This window comes from Triticum dicoccoides, chromosome 5A, assembly GCF_002162155.2.
Source record: "Triticum dicoccoides isolate Atlit2015 ecotype Zavitan chromosome 5A, WEW_v2.0, whole genome shotgun sequence".
Classification (NCBI taxonomy): domain Eukaryota; kingdom Viridiplantae; phylum Streptophyta; class Magnoliopsida; order Poales; family Poaceae; genus Triticum; species Triticum dicoccoides.
The window spans coordinates 257,894,198-257,915,700 of record NC_041388.1 but is presented as its reverse complement, the minus strand read 5'-3'; the positions used below and the strand labels follow the sequence as shown (position 1 = coordinate 257,915,700).

The window sequence follows — 21,503 nt, the reverse complement described above, 5'->3', positions numbered from 1 at the left end:
ACTCGTCTTCCATGGCAACCAACCATTTGGACGGGTTTTTGCTTTTAATGGCTTCCTTATATGAGGTTGGATCCTCCACCTTTCCCATATCATTCATGTCCTTCATCAAAAAAGTGATATAATCATCTGATATGGCTTTCTTCCTCTCACGCCGTGGTCTACCCATGGGCGGAGGTGGTGGTGGAACATCATCATTTTCATTATCTTCTCGGAGATCCTCATTTGTGTTTGGATTCTCATTATTAGTTTCTGGATCACCATTCGACTGAGAGACTGAACCGTGAGATTCAGGATCATCAGATGTCACATTTCTTCGTATTGGAAAAACAATCTCTTGGATAGTCGGGGATGGTACACAAACCCGCTTCTCCTCAAGATTGATCTCCCTTAAATTTGTGACCTCATTATCCTCAAAAAATACCGCTTGTCTAGTCTCCACAAACTTGGTGGTGTGTCTTGGACAATAAAAACGATATCCCTTTCCCCTATGAGGGTATCCAATGAAGAAACAGCTAACTGTTTTTGGATCCAGTTTCTTAAGTTGTGGATTGAAAACTTTAGCTTCAGCAGGGCAACCCCACACCCGTAAGTAATTCAAGCTCGGTTTCTTTCCCGCCCACATCTCGTAAGGTGTGTTCGGTGCTGACTTAGTTGGAGCAAGATTTAGTATGTGTGCAGCTGTCTTTAATGCCTCTATCCAAAGGCTTACTAATAAACTAGAGTGACTAAGCATGCTTCGCACCATATCCATAAGGGTGCGGTTGCGGCGCTCGGCCACACCATTTTGTTGTGGTTCACCAGGCATTGAGTACTGAGCAATGATTCCATTTTCAGATAAGAACTTGGCAAAAGGTCCAGGAATCTGCCCATAAGGAGCATGCCTACCATAATAATCTCCCCCGCGATCAGACCGTACAACTTTGATTTTTGCGTTCAGTTGATTTTCAACCTCCGCTTTATAGACTTTGAATTTCTCCAAAGCTTCCGATCGGTCACGTATGGGATAAATATACCCATAGCGGGAAAAGTCATCTGTGAATGTAATGAACGAATCAAAACCATCTACAGACTTAACATTAAGGGGTCCACATATGTCGGTGTGAATTAATTCTAAAACCCTTGTGGCTCTAACTGCACCTTTCTTAATTGTTTTTGCAAATTTTCCTTTAATGCAGTCGACACATTTGTCTGCATCTGAGAAGTCTAATGGGAGGAGTATTTCATTTTTAACTAAGCGTTCCATTCTCCCCCTCGAAATGTGGCCCAAACGACAATGCCATAATTTCGAAGAATCACTTACTCCTTTCCATTTCTTCTCAACATTAATTTCATCACTCACATGCATAACTGAATCATTATGAAGAGATAACATGTATAGTTGGCCTCGTCTAACACCGATGCCTACATTCTTATTACATTTGATCAAAGCAAATTGTTTCTTGCCAAAATGGCACTCATACATATCATCATCTAAACGAGAAACTGAAATCAAATTCCTACTTAAGGTAGGCACATAAATAACATTATTCAATCTAAGAGTGTGGCCAGTGTGTAGCTCCAACGTGAGAGATCCCACAGCTTCAACATCGGCCTCAACTCCGTTCGCAACCTTAAGTTTTCTTGTTCCTCCTCTTATGGTTTGGATCGTATCGAATCCCTGCATAGAGTTAGCAACGTGAGTGGTTGCCCCTGAATCAATCCACCATGACTTTATTGAAAAATCAACATAAAGTAATTCATCTACAAAAGTAATTTCATCAATACCTCTTTTGTTCATCCATTTTAGAAAGCCTGGGCAGTCCCTTTGATAGTGTCCCTCTTCTTTGCAGAAGTTACAAGCATTTTCTCCAGCAGTGGAGCTGCTAGGAGCAGAAGAAGAACCACCGGCTTCTTTACCCTTGAATGCCTTAGGGTTGAATGGCTTAGTGCCTTCTTTCTTGACTTGCCTTTTCTGAGGCTTAGGGAAACCTTGTCCGTCATGCTTTCTCTTGTTAGAGCCAACATGAAAGACATGGTCTTTCTTCCGCCTCATGATCCTTTCTTCCTCCTGGACGATCCTTGCGGTCATCTCAGAGAGTGGCCATTTTTCCTTTAGAGAGTTATAGTTGACCTTAAATTGTTCAAACTCTTCAGGAAGAGACTCAAGAATAATTATGACAAGAAGGGCTTCACTTAAAGAACACTCCAAAGCCTTAAGCTTGGTGAAAGCATTTACCACCCTCAATATGTGCTGCCTAACATTTCCGTCAATAGTGTATTTCTGAAGAAGTTTAGCAAAAAGCTCATGAGCATACACTTTGTCGGAGCCTTTAAATTGCTCCTCCATTTCAGTGAGGAAATCTTTAGCAGTATCTTTCTTAGGGAGTGCTTCAGAAATGTTTGGCGATATTGTCGCTTTCATGATGAGAAGCGCAATATGGTTGGACTTATTCCACTTTTCCATCTTAACATCATACTCCTTCTTGAGTTCTGCATACCCTGTGACACCTGCCACAGGTGCCACAGGTTTTTCTTCCCTCAAGGCATAGTCAAATTCATTACAACCCAAACATAATTCGACTTGGGACTTCCAACGAGGGAAGTTACTCCCCGTAAGTGGTTCGATCGTGTCGGACCGGAATGGAGCGGAAGCTGAAATCATCATAAAAGTTCATAAGTAAACTTGCATGATTATAAATTTACGTTGGTAAATAAACAAACATGCCAAGTATTTAATTTCAACTCCATGTCAAAACACCGTTGGGCAGAAAAAACATGAATTTAAAATATCATAGGGGATGACTCATAATAATAAAACAACGTTGGTCTGAATTAAAATTAGAGTCATTTCATTCTTAATTTAAACATCAACATAAAAGAAAATATCATTATTTTTGATGTCTAAAAATTCATCATGCAAAACACATAATAAATCATGAATAAAAAATCTCGTTGGTTCAATTTTACCCAGAATAATAATGTGTTCATTTTATTTTTAGGCATTTTCTGTTTTAAACAGTGCAAAACATGAAAGATATTAACTTACATGCACTGGAAATCATAGAAAAACGCGATGGCCCAAAATACCCACGGTTATACAGCGGCCCAAAACCCAGCAGCGAAAAACCGTAAAAAAAACGCGCTGGGCTAAGGCAACTTGGGCTGAAGCCCGTGGCCAAAAATGGCCCATTAACGCCCGCCGGCCCGGGTCATAGCTCCGCGACACTGTGAGCCGTCTGATCGAATCTGACGGCTCGCGCGGCTTGCGGCCGGAGCAAAATTAGCTGACCTGGGCTAACCCTAGGTCGTTTCCCCCTCTCCCCCACATCTGATTCCCGATCCCGCTGGCTCCATTTCGAGGTCGACGGCGGCGACGAGAACGCCGGCCACCCCAGTCCATACCGACGCGGCGGCGGTGCTCGTCGGAGGAGCGGGCGCAGGACTAAGTCCGCGCGCTCTCCCGTCGAGCATGGCAGCCCGGGTCGTGTCCAAGCGGGGTGGGGAGGAGCACCCCGGCGGGCCAGCGGCCTGCTGAACGGCGACGTCGAGGCACGGCGGCCCACGGCGTCCTACCGCACGGTCTCTCCGTTGGGAGGGAGCGGCGTGGCGTTCCGCGCGCCGACCCGAGGGACGGCGGCGTCGCGGCATCGGCGTCCTCGCATGGTGTCGGCCATGCGGGCCCCGAAGGGGATAGACGTCGACGCGGCGCATTAGGTGAGGATTCTCCTCATTGCTTCTCCAATTCGTGTTCATTAGTTGCTTGATGTGGGGAAAAAGCAATCCTAATTTCAGAATTAGGGTTCTATCGAAATTGGGGGAAAAATAAAAAATAAAAAATTTAGGGTTCTTGAACAAGGGGTTTGCTACTGTTGATGTACGTGTATCCCTCTGCTTATTAACTTGATGTCCAAAACGGAAACAACACTTAAAAACAATCAATCCTAATTAGCAGAAACTTAATCATGAGCATTAATTCTCAGAAGCATAAGTAAACTGATTAGGCATAATAGGCAGTAGAGATCCGTGACAAATTAGTATATAACATGATGATTTACAGAGGGGCATCAAGACAGTAGCATGCATATTTGGGCTAACCAGGGGCTGAAACTTTCAATCTTGATCATGAATCCTAAACATGTCATTGATCTAAACATGATAGTGATCTACTGATCAACAATAAAGGAATCTATTGCAATCAAGATTGGCGACTGATACCATTGTGGGAATAATTATGCATCTCTGGGATGCCATTAGCAGGAACAGATTGCATCTAGATCACCTCACAACATGAACAGAGAAGGGTTTAGGGTTTCTTTACATGTCACGGGAGTGGACATGATCGCCTGCTCGGTGCAGGCGTAATGCAGGGGTGATGTAGTCGAAGTAGATGTTCTCCTCGACGTCCTGATTCCTTCAGGACGCCACCGGCACTGCCCAGGGACAGCGGCGGCGGCTGGCTTAGGTCTTCCCGTCGCTGTAACACTCCCCCTGATCGGATGGGGTGAGAGAATATCGGGAGGAGAGTAAACCTTACGTGAATTGTGATCTCGCAGGTGCCCAGCTCTCTCCCGTATCCCTTTTAATATGGCGCTGGCGACAGGGGACCCAAAACCTGAGTTGGTTTTTGGGCGCCCCCGATCAAGGCGCGTTTGTTCTGATCGAGGCTCACGTACGTTGATACGTGGACCCCTTCACTTATCGTTATCCCTTTATCTTTTTTTTCTTCTGTTAGACCAATAGATCTAACTGGCCTGTTTAAGCCGTCAGATCAAAACCAACAGTCAGGACTTAGGAGGAAGGGCAGAGCGCTTCGTGCCCCGCGACTTGGAGCCTGCTCGGCGTGCTCGACGCCGACGGCACTCCTCCAGCTTTCGCCGACGGGCGGCGCGAGCGCCCGGCGATGACGCTGTCGGAGGCCTGTGGCGCCGCTCCTCTGTCGCTCGTCGAGTCGTCTCGTAGCGCCGTCCGACCACGCCTTTCCACCCGTACAGAGAAGCACGGTTCGTGCCCGGGTCACGGATCGGATCATAAACGATGGGCTTTTGTGGCCCAAAGCCCCATCTGAAGGCCAGTGGGCTCTAAGAAACATATGGACGCCAGCTTTCACTAAAATCTTGTTCCCCTAAAAAAAAAATCTTGTTTGTCTCAAAAGAAAAAAACTAAAATCTTGTTCACTTGTCTCAGAAAAATGAACTAAAATTTTGTTCACTTTCCTAAAAACCGAATAGTGAAGTCTTGTTCACGGAAAAAAGAAAAACAAAATTTGAGGGTCATATTCCTGGGTGTGCACCGTGTTCAGAAAAAAAACAGAGAGCTCCCCTGGAAGTTTTTTTTGATTACACGCCATTGCCACCGGAAATTCATGTCCATATTCGTGGTCCTAATAATTATCACGATCAATCTTGACGATCTAAGAAAACCCTCACCGTTTATTATCGATCCATGCGTAGAAGCAAGCGCAATCCAAACTAATTGGAGGATACTTAACTTGACATTTACGCAATTTCATGGAAGCCTGGCAGAAGCATCTGCTAGAGAGACGTAAACTGGGAGGTTTACACGCTTGAAGGAACACCCGATTATTATTTATGTGTAAGACACATAGCTTACACATTTCTTGCACGCAAGGGAGCTCTCTCCCCCACTAGAAAGGAACGAGGGACGATATCTCAATTCTCAACCTGCGATGTGACATTGATCTTGTTCGTGCTCTGTGTACCGATTAATGATTCGCAAAACCGCCCACACCGAAGATATGGAAAAACCGTCCTTGATGAGGCGTCTAGTCTAACTGTCTAAGTATATTTCCATAGTAGTAGTGTAGGATGTACTACCAGACGAGGTTAAAATTGATCGAACTGGAAATATATCAGAAACGATATGCAGAAATGGATTGCTTAACCCCGTGCACACGTTTCTTGCATTGCATCCACAGTCAAGCAACAGAGAAGAAGCCTCCATATAACGAGTTCACGATCGTCGGGGACATTCGCACATCTGCACACGGTAGCCTGCTGGTCTCTTCATCCATTGCTGAGGTGACGAAGCTAGCTACGTACATTGGATCGGAACACACGCAAGAAGATGGAGGGGGAGGCGAGCAAGAGGCTGGCCACGCTGGTGGGCTGCAACTACGTGGGCACGCGCTACGAGCTCCGCGGCTGCATCAACGACGTCGACGCCGTGCGGGCCGCCCTCGTCGCCCGCTTCGGCTTCGCGCCGGCCGACGTCGCCGTGCTCACCGACGGGGACGGGCGCGGCGCCGAGGTGCTCCCGACGGGGGCCAACATCCGCCGCGCGCTCGCGGACATGGTCGCCCGCGCCGCCCCCGGGGACGTGCTCTTCTTCCACTACAGCGGCCACGGCACGCTCGTCCCGCCGCGCCACGGCGACGGCGGCGCGGAGGAGGAGGCCATCGTGCCCACCGACTTCAACCTCATCACGGACGTGGACTTCCGGCAGCTGGTGGACCGGGTGCCGCCGGGCGCGAGCTTCACCATTGTGTCCGACTCGTGCCACAGCGGCGGCCTCATCGACCAGGAGAAGGAGCAGATCGGGCCCTCCGTCGGCTCCGGCCCCGGCGCGCCGTCCGCGCGCACCGCCCGGTTCCTTCCCTACGGCGCGCTCCTGGACCACCTCTCCGCCGTCTCGGGCATGCCTTCCTCCCACCACGTCGCCGACCACCTCGTGGCGCTCTTCGGCGCCGACGCCAGCGCCAAGTTCCACGTTCACGGCGGCGGCGGCAACGGCAGCGCCCTGTCCACCACGCCCGCACCGGCGCCAACGCCGCCGCGCCCGGACGAGGGCATCCTGCTGAGCGGGTGCCAGACGAACGAGACCTCTGCGGACGTGCCGGCGTACGAGGCCAGCGGAGGCAAGGCATGCGGGGCGTTCAGCAGCGCGGTGCAGAGCGTGCTGGCGGCGCACCAGGCGCCGCTGAGCAACCGGGAGCTCGTGGCGAAGGCCAGGGCGGTGCTGGAAGAGCAGGGGTTCGAGCAGCACCCGTGCCTCTACTGCACCGACGCCAACGCCGAGGCGCCGTTCCTTTCGCAGGACAAGAAGGAGGAGACAGCGGTGGGCGCGGCAAGCCCGGCCATGTCGCCGGCGCTGCTGTAGAGCACGTTCAGCTCACGAGCTATGGAGCGGGCATGCGTTCCTCATGTGTCATGTTTTACTGTTCCCGCGCACGTCGGATTGGATGAGGGGCCAAACTCACGTGCTATATTGTTTGTGTGTGGGTCAAGTGTATAAGTGTGTGTATTATATATACACGGATTTGTTATGACTCACTTGCACATACTGATGTGTCATTATTGTAGCTTCAAAGTCATGAAATCTTCACTTACAACTCTGCCTTTGCTTCTTGTATGTTTTTTTTTCTTGTTTTGCTTATATGTGATGACTTTATCAATTTCAAAATGTGGTGTGGGCTTAGTATATCGAAAGTGCTCATGAGTTTACAGTGTGCATGTGTACATTCGAAATAATGAATGTATATGCATATATGTAAGCATCTATCGATTACACTATGTTAAAAAGATTAATAAACATGCGGAAGCAAAAGAAAAAACTATGTCTTTGTTTCTTGCCGTTTTCTTCATCCTTGTTAATACGTCAGTGCATGTCTACAAACTCTTTTAATCATTTTCCGTTTTAGTGTACAGTGATTTTTACACGTCATGATTTTTTTAAATTGCATGAATAGCAATTTTACATTTTTATGAACACATTCCAGGTGGAATGAACATTTTGAAAAATGGTATAAATATCTTGTATATGCTATGAAAATGTTAAAAAAGCCTGTAAACAAAATTTTACATTTCTAGAACATCTAAAAAATCATGAACATATTTTTAAATAGGTGACCATTTTTTTAAATGCACAAACAATTTCTCTAACATGTGAACATTTCCATAAATGCTGTGCCTCTGTTTTTAAATACATACTAACAGTTTTTATATGTCATAGAGATTTCAAAAAATTGGTCAAACAATTTTTCACTTCTCATGTACATTTTCTAGAAAATGCCATGAATAATTTTTTCAGCACGTAAATATTTTTGTGGATGGTAATAATATTTTTCTAAATGTCATGATCATTTTTATAAATGTGTGAAAGTATTGAAATGCCATATTTTTTAATTAAAAAGGCAAATAGTTGTTTTTAAAGTTTGTGCTCATTTTTTGTGAGTATATTTTTTCTTTTATGATGATTTATTTAAATATTTGATGCATATTATTTTTATACTTTTTGGAATATTTTGAAATATCTACTATTAAAAGGGAGTTGGTTGAATCACCAAACAAAAGGGAGTTGGTGGGTTTGCCTTGGCTTCTCCGCAATTTTTCTTCCCACGTATCCCTCCCCCTTTTATTTCTTGTTGATTCTATTTGTAAATCTTAATCGGTGCAGTAGAAAAAAAACCAACAGGAATTTCGAGTAATCTAAACAAAATTTATGATTTCTAAAAACCATGTATTACATTAATTCAATCAAATTAAATAAAATTTTATTAAATCTCAACTAAATCAAAACTTTCATTGCATTCCCTACGTACCCAAATCAAATTAAATCTTATCAAAGGCTTAACTAAAGCAAAACTTTCCTTGCCTTTTCCTGCTCATACACAAATCAAATTAAATCTTACCAAAATAAAGAATATGGTGAGCATAAGATATTTGTAAGACAAGATGGATGTTGAACCAGTAGAATATGTATGCCCTAATTGTAACACATGGATAATTAACTAATATGTGTATAAAGGAGGTAAAATTAAAACAAAAAGAAGCAAAGGGTGCGAAGGCTACACCTATGGCCAGCTAACGCAATGGATACCAGTCAAACGCACACCATATTCAATAAGCAAAGGGTGCGTTCTTTTTGAGTATTTTTTAGTTTTCGGTATTTCGTTTTTTATTAATTCTTTATTTCTTTTTATTACTTCATTTTGTGTTCCCTTTATCCTTATATTTATTTGTTCAAATTTTGAGTTTGTGAACATTTTTTGAGACTCACAAATGTTTCATGGATCCATTAACAATTTTAAAGTTTCTGAAAGTTTTTCAAATTTTGTGAAAAAAATTCAGTCCATAAAATATTTAGAAATTCACGGACATTTGTTGAATTTCACAATATTTTTTCGAAATTCATGAACATTTCCCAAATTAGTGAAACTTATGAAATCTGGTAATACTTTCTATAATTCAAGAAACTTTTTTTTAATTTGTGTGTCTTTAAAATTCAATAACATTTTGATTTCATGAACATCTTTTGAATTTGCAAACATTAGTTCAAAATCACTTTTATTTTCTGAATTCATAAAATTTTTGGAAACTTGTGATTTTTTATTACGATTCCTGAACATTTTTTGAATTCATGAAAAAATTGTTGAACTCGCAAAAATTTCTCACATTGGGATCTTCGAAGCTATATCACATTTTGATAGATTTTGACCTTTTTTTAGGGAAAATCTATGCTTCCAGCTAGTAGCAACTCGTGCTTTAGTGTGAATTAATTTGTGCTGCCAACACAAACTAAGTTTTGTTAGGAACGTAGTATTTATCCAAACCAAGCATGATTAAGAACTAAAAAATATAGCACTTGTATATGTTTCTCATGTATTAAGTGCAGCCAAATTTGATTTATTCCTCACATGGTATACAATAAGAGAATACAGCCACAACAATTGAACATCGCATTGCAGAATTGAACCAAACAGTTAACTGAACACCACAATAAATGAACCAAACGTTAACTAAGCACCACATTGCACAATATAACATACTCCTAATAGAAGATCAGACATTTAACCAAACCAAGCATGCTTAACAACTTGGAAATATAGAAATTATATTTGTTTCTCATGTATTTAGTACAGCCAAATTCGATTTATTCCTCACATGGCATACAATAAAAGAATGCAGCCACAACAATTGAACATCACATTGCAGAATTGAACCAAGCAGTTAACTAAACACCACAACAAATGAACCAAACGTTAACTGAGCACCACATTACACAATATAACATACTCCTAATAGAAGATCAGACAATTAACCAGACCAAGCATGCTTAACAACTTGGAAATATAGCAATTGTATTTGTTTCTAATGTATTTAGTACAACCAAATTCGATTTATTCCTCACATGGTACTCCCTCCGTCCGGGAAAAGTTGTCTCCGTAACGTTTTTGCAAAATACTCCTCCCCAGACTTCCGACATAACCCGCACTCCTCGTCTTCTCCGGTCGACACTCCGCCGCTCCGACACAGGCGCATGGACGCCGGAGCTGCCCTGCGCCGCTGCTCTCCTGCTCTCCCGTGTGTCCTCCACCACCGCCGCAGCTGCCTCTTCCGCCGCTCCCTTCTGCCTCGCGTAGAATCCCTGCCTCCCTTGCCTGCCTCCCGAATCTCTCCTCTTTTTCCCCAAAAATCATTTCTTCTTCCTCCCGCCGCATCTCCTGCTCGCGCCCACCCCGTCCCTCCTAGCGTTGATGGAAGAAGCGTGGCGGGCCCTTGGCTCGGCGGTCGGCTACGCTGCCTTCCGCCCCCGCCTCCCCCCGGCGCCGCCGCCCCGGCACCCGTGGCGTGGGGTGCGGCCGTGATGGCGCGCCGGGAGACGGTGGCCAAGGAGTCGTCCGCGCAGGCGGTGAGCCGGATCGTGTCCAGTTGCGCCAACTCGACCGGCCTGGCCCCTGTCCACCCGTCGTCGACGCCAACGCCGTCATCTCGCTCGCCTCCACCGCGGGCCGGCTGGTCAAGATGCCAGAGGTGCTCGAGGAGGTGCGCGACGCCACAACGCTCTGGAGGCTCGCGCTCCTGCCCACCCCCGTCGAGACCATCGAGCAAGAGAGGTCGAATGTTTACTTTAGCCGGCCCAGACCCTTGTATTGCTGCTTTCATTTGCTGAATAGAGCTTAAACTCTGCACTTTCATGGACTGAAGTTCATTTTTCTTGATGCTCTCTACATTGCTGTATTCAGTAGGGCCAGCTCGAACCGTGTGCACCAGGAAGAAGGCTAGCTCGAACATTGTTTGGTGAAGCAAGCAGCTGAGCTGGTTTTGTTCTTGTCGCCTTGGATTGTGCAGCGATTGGAGGAGGACTTGGTGCAGAGGAATGGAGTACGAGTACGGATGCTGCTTCCGTTGATCTCAGGTGAGCTTGCTAGACGAGTACAGATGCGTCCTTGGTGATTTTAAAACTACTGTTAGCCATGTAATTTGAGAGAGCAACCACACATTGAAACAGCATTGGGCATACAGTATGCTTTGATCTCCAATGTTCAACTACTATTAGCTTGAGATGAACATACAATATGCTTGACTGTATAACTGTAAATTTTCCTGAACATATGCTTAAGATGAACATACATATGCTTGACTGAAATAGCTGTTCATACACCTGGAAATGTTACTATGGGTGAAATTACCATTAAAAATGTATAACAATATTTGGAGTATTTATGATGATCAAAGTGTTTCTTCCTCAAGTGTAATTGTTGCCTCGTCCACCATTTAGTATTCCCTGCTTGACTCAAGCTCAGAATTTAGGAGTAGAATAGAGTAGGCTTCAATTTGTCAGAACTGAATTTTAGTCACTGAAAATATGACAGTGGAGTACTGTTCAAACTGTACTCACTGTCTAAATTTCATTGATGTCAAATTTTATTTATGTGTCAAGTTTGACAGCAACTTGACAGATCAAAACCAGACAGAAATTGACAGGTTTTGGAAGAAAATGACAGGTTCTGAACATCAACTTGACTGAATAATATAGTGTTAATTCTGATTGTTAACAGTAGAATAATACAGTTAATAGCAGTGTAATGGAGTGAGAAATCTTACTGTAAATTCAGTTACTGTAGTTACTGAAACTTCACTGTAAACTTCCAGTACACAAAATTCAGTTATCTTTTTAGTAGGAAAATTTCTGTAACAAATTTCAGAAGCTTGTATTTTCACACATATTGTGCTCTAGCTGATACATCTGCGTGTTCTAGCATTCTCCTTCCAATGCATACCGATATGAAACTTTCTTTTTGTTTAATTTGTTGAGCTATTGCTGCTGTAGTCGGACCCTTCCCCGGACCCTGCGCAAGCGGGAGCTACATGCACCGGGCTGCCCCCTTTTTTTTATTGCTGCTACTTAATCAAACAATGCATACCGATCTGCTGCTGCTTATGTTTGGGACTTTGGGGTGCTGCATCAATGTGCATCAAACATGATTAAGTTTTTTTGCTGTGATAATCCAAAATGCTTCAGACTGCTAGATTCAGTTTCTAGTGATAATCCAAAATGCTTCAGACTGCATAAAATGCTTCGTTTGCTGTGATAATCCGAAATGCTTCTTTTGAGTACAATAGCTGTCAAATTTAGCCTATCTTGAGCTTGGGCTTGAGAGCTTCTTTAGCAAGATCACTGAATGCAGTGTACTCCGCTGGAGCTTCTTTAGCCTATCTTGAGCTTGAACTTGGGAGCTATCTTGAGCTTGTGAGTATATTTGTACGTTTTCTCACAATGGTGTACTGAAAATTGCAAGTTATATAGTGTAGTGTTTTGTAAATTCAGACTAGATTTGAGCAAGATAAACTTTACTGTTATGATTGATAAAGAAAACTTTAGTGTTATTTAGATTCAGTGCAAGTAAAGGAAAATTTAATAAAAAAATTCACTGTCAAAACTGAAACATGCAGGATGTGGTATTAATGTAGTGTTATGCATTTCTTTATCAATCATCCTGATGCCGTCATGTGGACATGTGGTAGCACTGAATAATGAATTTGTGTTAACAATGAATTTGAGGACATGTGGATACTGAATTTGTGTGGACATGTGCTAGCATTTTCTTTATCAATCATTGGTTCATGTAAGTACTATAGACCTTCTACATATAATCTGAATATATAGAAGCATGTCTTTATCAATCATTTTCTTCTCTAGAGGAGTAACATTGCCTCATCAATGGTGAGATAAACAGTGGTATTGGATATTTTCAGTAGAATCACTAATGGAGATAATGGATAGTGCAAAGGCCAATATGATCTTCTTATTTAACTAATCACCAAGACATACCCTAGTTAGTCTTGAAGAATCTGGTGGAATCATATTGCTTGTTTCCAAAATAAATTGATTGATTGTGCACTGAAAATTGATTGATTTTTTTAGCAAATTTAGATATGTTTATTTGTTGTTAGAAGAATCTTTGACTAGTTACAAGACAAATTCCTGATCTGTTATTTTTTAACTTTGCAAATAATCTATTTCATTTAAACTACAGTTGTACAACAATGAAGCAAATAATCTACTGCAGTTTGATCTACTGCAAATTACCGAATCAATTGACAGCTACTCCTGGTTATCAATTTGATCTTCATTTGCATAAACATGGTTGGTGCTTGCACTATTTACTGAAAATAAACCATTATTTACTGAAGATAAACCTGGTTGACCTTCATTTGCATAAACCTGGTTTGTGCTTGCACTATTTACTGAAAATAAACCATTATTTACTGAAGTTAAACCTGGTTGATCTTCATTTGCATAACTTGGTTGAGTATTACAGAGCAATTGACAGCAAATTGATCTGGTTGGAATTTAGATAGCAATAGTAACAGTTAACTGAACTTCTTTTTTTGTAACATTTCTTCAGAGGACATGATCAATTGTGTTTAAAATTACAGAGCAAGAAAGGTCCGGCACTGGAGATGAAAAAGCAAGGAGCCTTGTACTTCTTCTCACCGACAGCAGCACGAGCAGGGGACCTCCGGCGACAGCACACCAGCAGGTGACCTCCGGGCGGCTACACGAGAAAGGGACCAGTAGCAACTTGCAGAGCAGCAGGGGAAAGAGCTCGAGCTTGAGGTCCAGGACGAGCTTGAGGGAGCTCGAGGTCCAGGCGCGGCCGGAACTTGCGGTTGAGGCGCTCGAGACCCAGGCGCGCACAGGTCCTGGCCGGCGGCGGCACAGATCCTGGGTGGCGGAGGGGATATCGGCCGCGCAGGCCTGGCGGCGGAGGCCCAGGTCCTGGGTGGCGGAGGAGCACGTCCTGCGTAGCGGCGGAGCAAGCAATTGGGTGGTGCAGGTCCTGGGTGGCGGAGGACCATGTACTTGGCGGCGGCGGAGCAAGCAATTGGGCGGCACATGACCTAGGCGTCGGAGGAGCACGTCCTGGGCGGCGACGGAGCAAGAAATTGGGCGGCGCAGGTCCTGGGCGGTGGAGGAGCAAGCCCTGGGCAGCGCCGGCGTAGGCCCCCGGCGGCGACTTGCCCTGGCGACGCGCGCGGGCGACGGACAGAGGAAGAATGAAGGAAAAGGCGACCTGTTTGTAACAGATTTTAAGCTACGATGGCGTTTTTGCAAAATTCGCAGTACACTAAGTTGTGGACAACTTTTTCCGGACGGAGGGAGTATACAATAAGAGAATGCAACCACAACAGTTGAACATCGCATTGCAGAATTGAACCAAGCAGTTAACTAAACACCACAACAAGTGAACCAAGCCACAACAAATGAACCAAACAGTTAACTAAACACCAATTGAACAATATAACATACTCCTAATAGAAGATCAGACAGTTAACCAAACCAAGCATACTTAACAACTTGGAAATATTGCACCCTGAAGAATTGAACATCACATTTGCATAATTGAACCAAGAAGTTAATTGAACACCACATTGCAAGACATATAGAACATATACACTATAACAGAAGATTGCATGGTGAAAGTAGATAGCACAATTCACTAGAATTTGTTAAGAAAAGGCAGTAGCTAGCAAACTAAGCATGGGTCCTTATAGTGAGCTAATAAGACAAGCTACTCCTCATTGTCGGAGATATCAATGACGATTGGCTCCTTGGACATGGAAGAGGGCGAGGCCTCCGCATCGTGGGTGCCCTCGTTGTAATGGTGAGTTGCCTGAGCCGCTCCGGGCACCAACCTGCTGGCTCTCGAGATGAGGTAAGCACGTGCACACTGAGAAAACACCTTGTAGTCTTCATCGAAGGCACCGACGGTGGCCTCGAGAAAACGCCACAAACTATCGTTTAAAGCAGCCAACCGCGTCGCGGCGTCGGCGCGCGAGGCGTCAACGGTGCCCTCGACGGCGAGGTGCTCCTCCAAGATCTGGGGGTCGGCACGAATGACATCCATCACGACCTCATCCGCGCGTGTGGCCGCGATTTGCTTCTCCGCTGCCAAATGCTCCTTGAGGTCTTGGCTATACTGCGTGCACCATGGCTTAGGCTGGCGCTTATTTGGTGGAGGGGTCGGTGATTTGGGTGGAAGGTGTCGCGCTCGCGCCGACGGTCGGGGCATGTGGGTTGTGGAAGAAGGAGGAGGATGGGGGTCGGGTGTGGATTACCTGCCTGGATAGGCGAGGCCGAGCAGCGTGAAGGAGGGTCGCCGGCGAGGAGGCGGCGGCGCTGCAAGCAAGGAGTGAAGGTTTCAATTTGGAAAGGAAGGCAGAAAAGGGGAAATGTGGCTTTTGGTAAGGGGGAGAGGGCGGGGAGGTAGATATTTCCGTGGAAACCGAAAATTTGGAATCGCTTTAGCCAAAAAACTGGCGCGCAAAGTGTCATCAGACATGGTCCCTTATTCACACACGGTCCAAAGATATTTTGTGCTGCATCTCACACGGTTGGTTATAATAAACTGTGTGGGATCTACTTGATTTTTCGTCTTGATTTGAATTACATAATGGGGTCATAGCGGCCATGGACGGTGTTTGAATTGCTAGAACTTTTATTTGCAGTGATCATAAAAGAATTGGAATTATTCAGGGTTCGTTTGGACATTTTTATGCATTAAGTGAGTTTTCAATGCATTTATGTGCATAATTCGAATTTGAACTACATGGACATGCTCCAGTGCATATAAATTGGTTGAAAAAACAAATCTTTGTCCTTGGGTGCATGCTTAGGTCCCATGCAAGAAATGGTAATGAATGTCAAACACCCTGCCACCGTCACTGGCCGCAAACATTGAGATACCTGGTTTTTAAATTTTAGTAAATCCAAAACTCGTCTGAAATTCATGAAACTTGGCATGCTATCATGGAGCGTCATCAACATGCCGTGGTAAAGTTTTTGTCCCATTTGGGGCAGGTTTGGGTATATGCTTCTCATAAACCAGAGCTTCTCACAACAAGCATGATGGTTTTTCGGTAGGGAACGCCCCAACTTTGGGGACGAAACGATATCCATTGCCTCTAATTGCTTTCAAATTTTTTCTTGTGTCAACATAGAACAATACGAGTGTTGTGTTATTTTTTGTGATTTTTCGGGGTTCGTTTGGACATTTGTATGCATTAAGTGAGTTTTCAATGCATTTATGTGCATAATTCAAATTTGAACTACATGCACATGCTCTGGTGCATATAAATTGGTTGAAAAATCAAATCTTTGTCCTTGGGTGCATGCTTAGGTCCAATGCAAGAAATGGGAATGAATGTCAAGAACCGTGCCACCGTCACTCGGCCGCAAACATTGAGATACTTGGTTTTTAAATTCTAGTAAATTCAAAACTCGTCTGAAATTCATGAAACCTGGCATGCTATCATGGAGTGGCATCAACATGCCGTGGTAAAGTATTTGTCCCATTTGGGGCAGGTTTGTGTATATGCTTCTCACAAACTAGAGTTTCTCACAACAATCATGATGGTTTTGGTAGGGAATGCCCCAACTTTGGGTCGAAGCGATATCCATTGCCTCTAATTGCTTTCAAAAAAATTCTCGTGTCAACATAGAACAACAGGAGTGTTGTGTTGTTATTTTTTGTGATTTTTCGGGGTTCGTTTGAACATTTTTATGCATTAAGTGAGTTTTCAATGCATTTATGTGCATAATTCAAATTTGAACTACATGCACATGCTTCGATGCATATAAATTGGTTGAAAAATCAAATCTTTGGTCCTTGGGTGCATGCTTAGGTCCCATGCAAGAAATGGGAATGAATATCATGCACCATGCCACCGTCACTCGGCCGCAAACATTGAGATACCTGGTTTTTAAATTTTAGTAAATCCAAAACTCGTCTAAAATTCATGAAACTTGGCATGCTACCATGGAGCGGCATCAACATGGCGTGGTAAAGTTTTTGTCCCATTTGGGGCAGGTTTGGGTATATGCTTCTCATAAATCAGAGCTTCTCACAACAAGAATGATAGTTTTGGTAGGGAACGCCCCAACTTTGGGGGAGAAATGATATCCATTGCCTCTAATTGCTTTCAAATTTTTTCTCATGTCAACATAGAACAACAAGAGTGTTGTGTTATTTTTTGTGATTTTTCAGGGTTCGTTTGGACATTTTTATGCATTAAGTGAGTTTTCAATGCATTTATGTGCATAATTCAAATTTGAACTACATGCACATGCTCCGGTGCATATAAATTGGTTGAAAAATCAAATCTTTGGTCCTTGGGTGCATGCTTAGGTCCCATGCAAGAAATGGGAATGAATGTCAAGCATCGTGCCACCGTCACTCGGCCGCAAACATTGAGATACCTGGTTTTTAAATTTTAGTAAATCCAAAACCCGTCTGAAATTCATGAAACTTGGCATGCTATCATGGAGCGGCATCAACATGCAGTGGTAAAGTTTTTGTCCTATTTGGGGCAGGTTTGGGTATATGCTTCTCACAAATCAGAGCTTCTTAAAACAAGCATGATGGTTTCAGATAGAACACCCGTATGCAAAGTGAGAGCAGGATTTGTGCATCTCTTGAACACAAACGGTTCTTTCGGATGACCCGTGTGAATCACTAGTGGGGCGGTGCAGTACTATTCGATTTGACAATGGGCGGCGTGGTTCCCAATAAGCTTTAATGCAGACGAGGGAGAGGGTAGCGGTTCCCAAAATGTTGAACGGCCAATGATGCATCCTCCTTCAATTAGCATCGTGTGAATGCACGAGGGAAGTAATGGGAGGACCGGGTAAAGAGACAGCACGATGTGAATGCAACACAATTTGCACTCATATAAAGGCGCCCCTCCGTTCCAATGGATCTACCACATCGTACGCACCTAAACATTTGCTAAGCACTTACACTAATAAGCGCAAAAGTGCCCACTCTAGACCCATGGCGGCGATGCGCGCGAGCAGCCAGCGGCTGTGCCAGATGGTCCACGACGCCGACTTGCGGCATGGTACCGTGGATCGTCTCCATACAGTGTTGGCGACCGACTGGTGGATGGCCGCTGTCGACGCCAGGTACGACTCTCAGTTGGACCAGATGATCGTTCGCAGCACCAACAGGTTCACCGTCGTCAAGAAGCTCGCGGACGACATCGCCGTACTCCTCCAACCCGCACGCCTGGGCTCCTCATTGCCTGCCACCCTAATCGGCCTCCATGGCCGGAACCTCTTTGAAGCACTGGTAGCCCTGCGACTGCCCGCCGACGCCATGAAGAATGTCCACCTAGAGGTCGCGCTCGCCGCAAGGCGCCTCACCCTGCAAGAAACCGTCGACCTACACATCCATGTGTACGAACGAATCGTGTACATAGGTATCTACAAGGCCAGTGAGGACGCTACGACGTTGGCCTTCTTCAGCCGGCTGGAAGCCTTGGATGCCTTAGTTGAGAAGCACCTTGACCTCGCCACACAAGTCGCCGCTCCTTAGCCGCCGGTCGGTGGCCCGGCCGGCGCATTGAGTTGAAGAGGAGGAGGTCGTACGTTGATGGATGCATCTTTCTTCTTACCTCCTGTAACCACCACTACGATCGCATCATCGTGGTCTTAATTCTTATTTTGCTATTGCATTCTCGTTCCAGTCAATACAGACATGTGCGATCCCTTTGCTCAATACAAACATGTCCGTTCCAGTCTTATTTTGATTGGCTTGAATGAAGGTCTATCCCGCCGTTAGGTGCCGCAGCACGCTGTGCTCGTCGTTATGCGCCGCGGCGTGCTCTGCTCGCGTCCATCGGCGCGCTCGGCTTGTGGACAGCTTTTCCTTGCGTCTTCAACTGCTATATGCATATATATGGTTGCTCGCCGTTGAGGCTACCGTGGAGCGCTCTTCTCGCGTCCCTCCGCGCGCGCTATGCCAATGGTTGGGCATGCGCATGATCACATCGGGGGCCCCGTATGCATGTGTTTGCGCCGCGCACGTTGCCACACGATGCAGTTACGTGCGGCACGCTGGAGTTACGCGCTGCAAATTAGAACTGCCATCAGGGCCTGCCGATATTCCTGGCCGTCCGGCTTCCCCTTTAATTCCCGCGGCCATTATAACCTTGGTCTCTTCAACCTTTTGATCATGCCCCACAACACAACAAGCAAACCTACGACGACGCTTAGAGAGGGGATGTCCGGCGGCGCTCCAATGGAGTTCGGCGAGCATAGACTGGAGACCCACGCGAGGGAGACGGATCTCTCGGTGGTGTACACCATCAACCCGGCCGTGGTGGACGACTACATCAACAGCGTTGAGCAGTTGCTTGGTGGAGACAAGCACAAGGTGGTCGGCATCGACCTCCAGTACACTGCCGGTCGTCCCGGCATAGATCAGAAGGTTGCCATTGCCTAGTTGTGCATGCACCATCATGTCCTCATCTACCACTACTGCATGGCCACAGAGCCTTGTGAACGTTTCAACAGGTTTGCCAACAGCACCGACTACAAGTTCACCATAGTGGATACCAAAGACGATGTAAAAGCACTCAGTGTTACGGGCTTGGCCTGCAAGAACCTTGTCGAAATCCGTGACCACTACAGGGTCTGGGGCAGCACGAAGCAGGACTCCCTGGTCGAACTCGCCTCGGCCATCATCAACCCCTACTACGAAAATATGAAGCAGGATGCCCAGAAAACAAGCCATGTATCCTGGCATGGGGCCTGGATGCGGCAACTGGATGAACCTCACCTCAGGTTTGCGGCCAAGAGCGTGTACACATGCTATGAGATGCACAGGTGGATTGTTGACATGAGGAAGTGCCTCCTTACCCAAATCGACGAGCCCAGATCGAGCCACAAGAAGAGCAAGCAGCGTCACAAGAAGTAGATGATGATCAGATGATCGTTTATGCTAGCTAATCATGCATGCAATATAATTTACTTTATTGGTGTGTGGAAATGTCATGTGTGTAGTAGCCACATATGTAATTATGCATATAATAGTTTACTTTGGTGTGTGCAAATGCCATAGTTGTAGTAGCCACCTATGTAAGTGGATGTTTAATTTGGTTATGCAAGCATGTCCTTATAATTATGTGTGTGTGTCTATATATATATATATATATATATATATTGTTCTGTATGCAATCCCATCGCACAACACACACGTCTTATTAGCAGCAACCCTCTGTGTTCTTATCAGTCTACAGACACATTTCTGATTACAGACCTGTTTGCCGCGTATCACACACATCTTGTTAAGTTGAACCGTTTCTGTTCTCATGTCTCAATGCAAACAGTTCATCCGAGTGAACCACACGTCGTATATCGCACACACCTTTGATCTGGCTGACCATTTCTTTTGTGTTGCCTAATCACAAACAATTCATCTGAGTGAACCGTATGTTGTGTATCGCACACGCCTCCATCTGGCTGCCCATTTCTTTTCTTCCTCCTCATCGCAAACAGTTCATTGAACTGAACCGTATGCCCTTCATCACACACACAACTAAAATCTGAACCGTGTTTGATGCATCCGTCATTGCAAACGTTTTACACATTTCTGACGGTTTTCATACAGCACCATTTGCGATTATGGCATCGCACACAGTTTCTCGTAGGGTCTCTGATCGTAGTGTCGTGTTAGCAGCATCCTGCAGTAGTGGCGTGTTGACGGTGATGATGAAGTTACCGGCGCAGGGCTTCGCCTAAGCACTATGACGATATGACCGAGGTGTGTATCTGTGGAGGGGGGCACCGCACACGGCTAAAACAATTGTCAACTTGTGTGTCTATGGGGTGCCCCCTCCCCCGTATATAAAGGAGGGGAGGAGGGGGCCGGCCGGCCCTCATGGTGCGCCCCCAAGGGGGGATTCCTACTCCTACTAGGAGTAGGTTTCCCCCCTTTCCTTGTCCTAATAGGAGGGGGGAAGGGGAAGATGAGAAGAAGGAAAGGGGGGCCAGCTGAAAGGATCGAGAAGAGGTGTCTAGAGGGGGGGGATTAGACACTAAGTACCAAAAGTTGCAGTTTTTAATTTCTTTAAGTTAAAGTGGAGTTTTGGCACAAGTTTAACAAACACAATACATATCAAGCAAGCATGCAAAGAGTATATGAGCAGTGGAAAGTAAAGCATGCAACTTGCAAGAATGTAAGGGGAAGGGTTTGGAGAATTCAAACGCAATTGGAGACACAGATGTTTTTGTCGTGGTTTCGATAGGTGGTGCTATCATACATGCACGTTGATGGAGACTTCAACCCACGAAGGGTAACGGTTGCGCGAGTCCACGGAGGGCTCCACCCACGAAGGGTCCACGAAGAAGCAACCTTGTCTATCCCATCATGGCCATCGCCCACGAAGGACTTGCCTCACTAGCGGTAGATCTTCACAAAGTAGGCGATCTCCTTGCCC

General features: G+C 45.3%; 2 protein-coding genes across 2 annotated transcripts; one reads left to right on the top strand and one right to left on the bottom strand.

Annotated features, from left to right (window-relative positions):
- Nucleotides 1-1,338: 1,338 nt before the first annotated feature.
- Nucleotides 1,339-2,371, bottom strand: LOC119300882. The gene is made up of 2 exons (XM_037577778.1): nt 1,765-2,371; nt 1,339-1,657 (listed from the first exon to the last, which is right to left on the bottom strand). Exons 1-2 carry the CDS (start codon nt 2,324-2,326, stop codon nt 1,611-1,613), a joined length of 609 nt encoding a protein of 202 aa, XP_037433675.1. The 5' UTR covers nt 2,327-2,371; the 3' UTR covers nt 1,339-1,610.
- Nucleotides 2,372-5,836: 3,465 nt separating this feature from the next.
- Nucleotides 5,837-7,330, top strand: LOC119300880 (metacaspase-9-like). The gene has a single exon (XM_037577777.1). It carries the CDS (start codon nt 6,064-6,066, stop codon nt 7,093-7,095), a length of 1,032 nt encoding a protein of 343 aa, XP_037433674.1. The 5' UTR covers nt 5,837-6,063; the 3' UTR covers nt 7,096-7,330.
- Nucleotides 7,331-21,503: the final 14,173 nt, after the last annotated feature.

Bases quoted from the DNA above. Each gene is read 5' to 3' on its own strand.
- LOC119300882 (XM_037577778.1), bottom strand. From the start codon at position 2,326: ATGGAGGAGCAATTTAAAGGCTCCGACAAAGTGTATGCTCATGAGCTT. The intron at 1,658-1,764 runs GTATTGATGAAA...AACTCTATGCAG, and splicing joins AAAATGGATGAACAAAAGAG to GGATTCGATACGATCCAAAC.
- LOC119300880 (XM_037577777.1), top strand. From the start codon at position 6,064: ATGGAGGGGGAGGCGAGCAAGAGGCTGGCCACGCTGGTGGGCTGCAAC.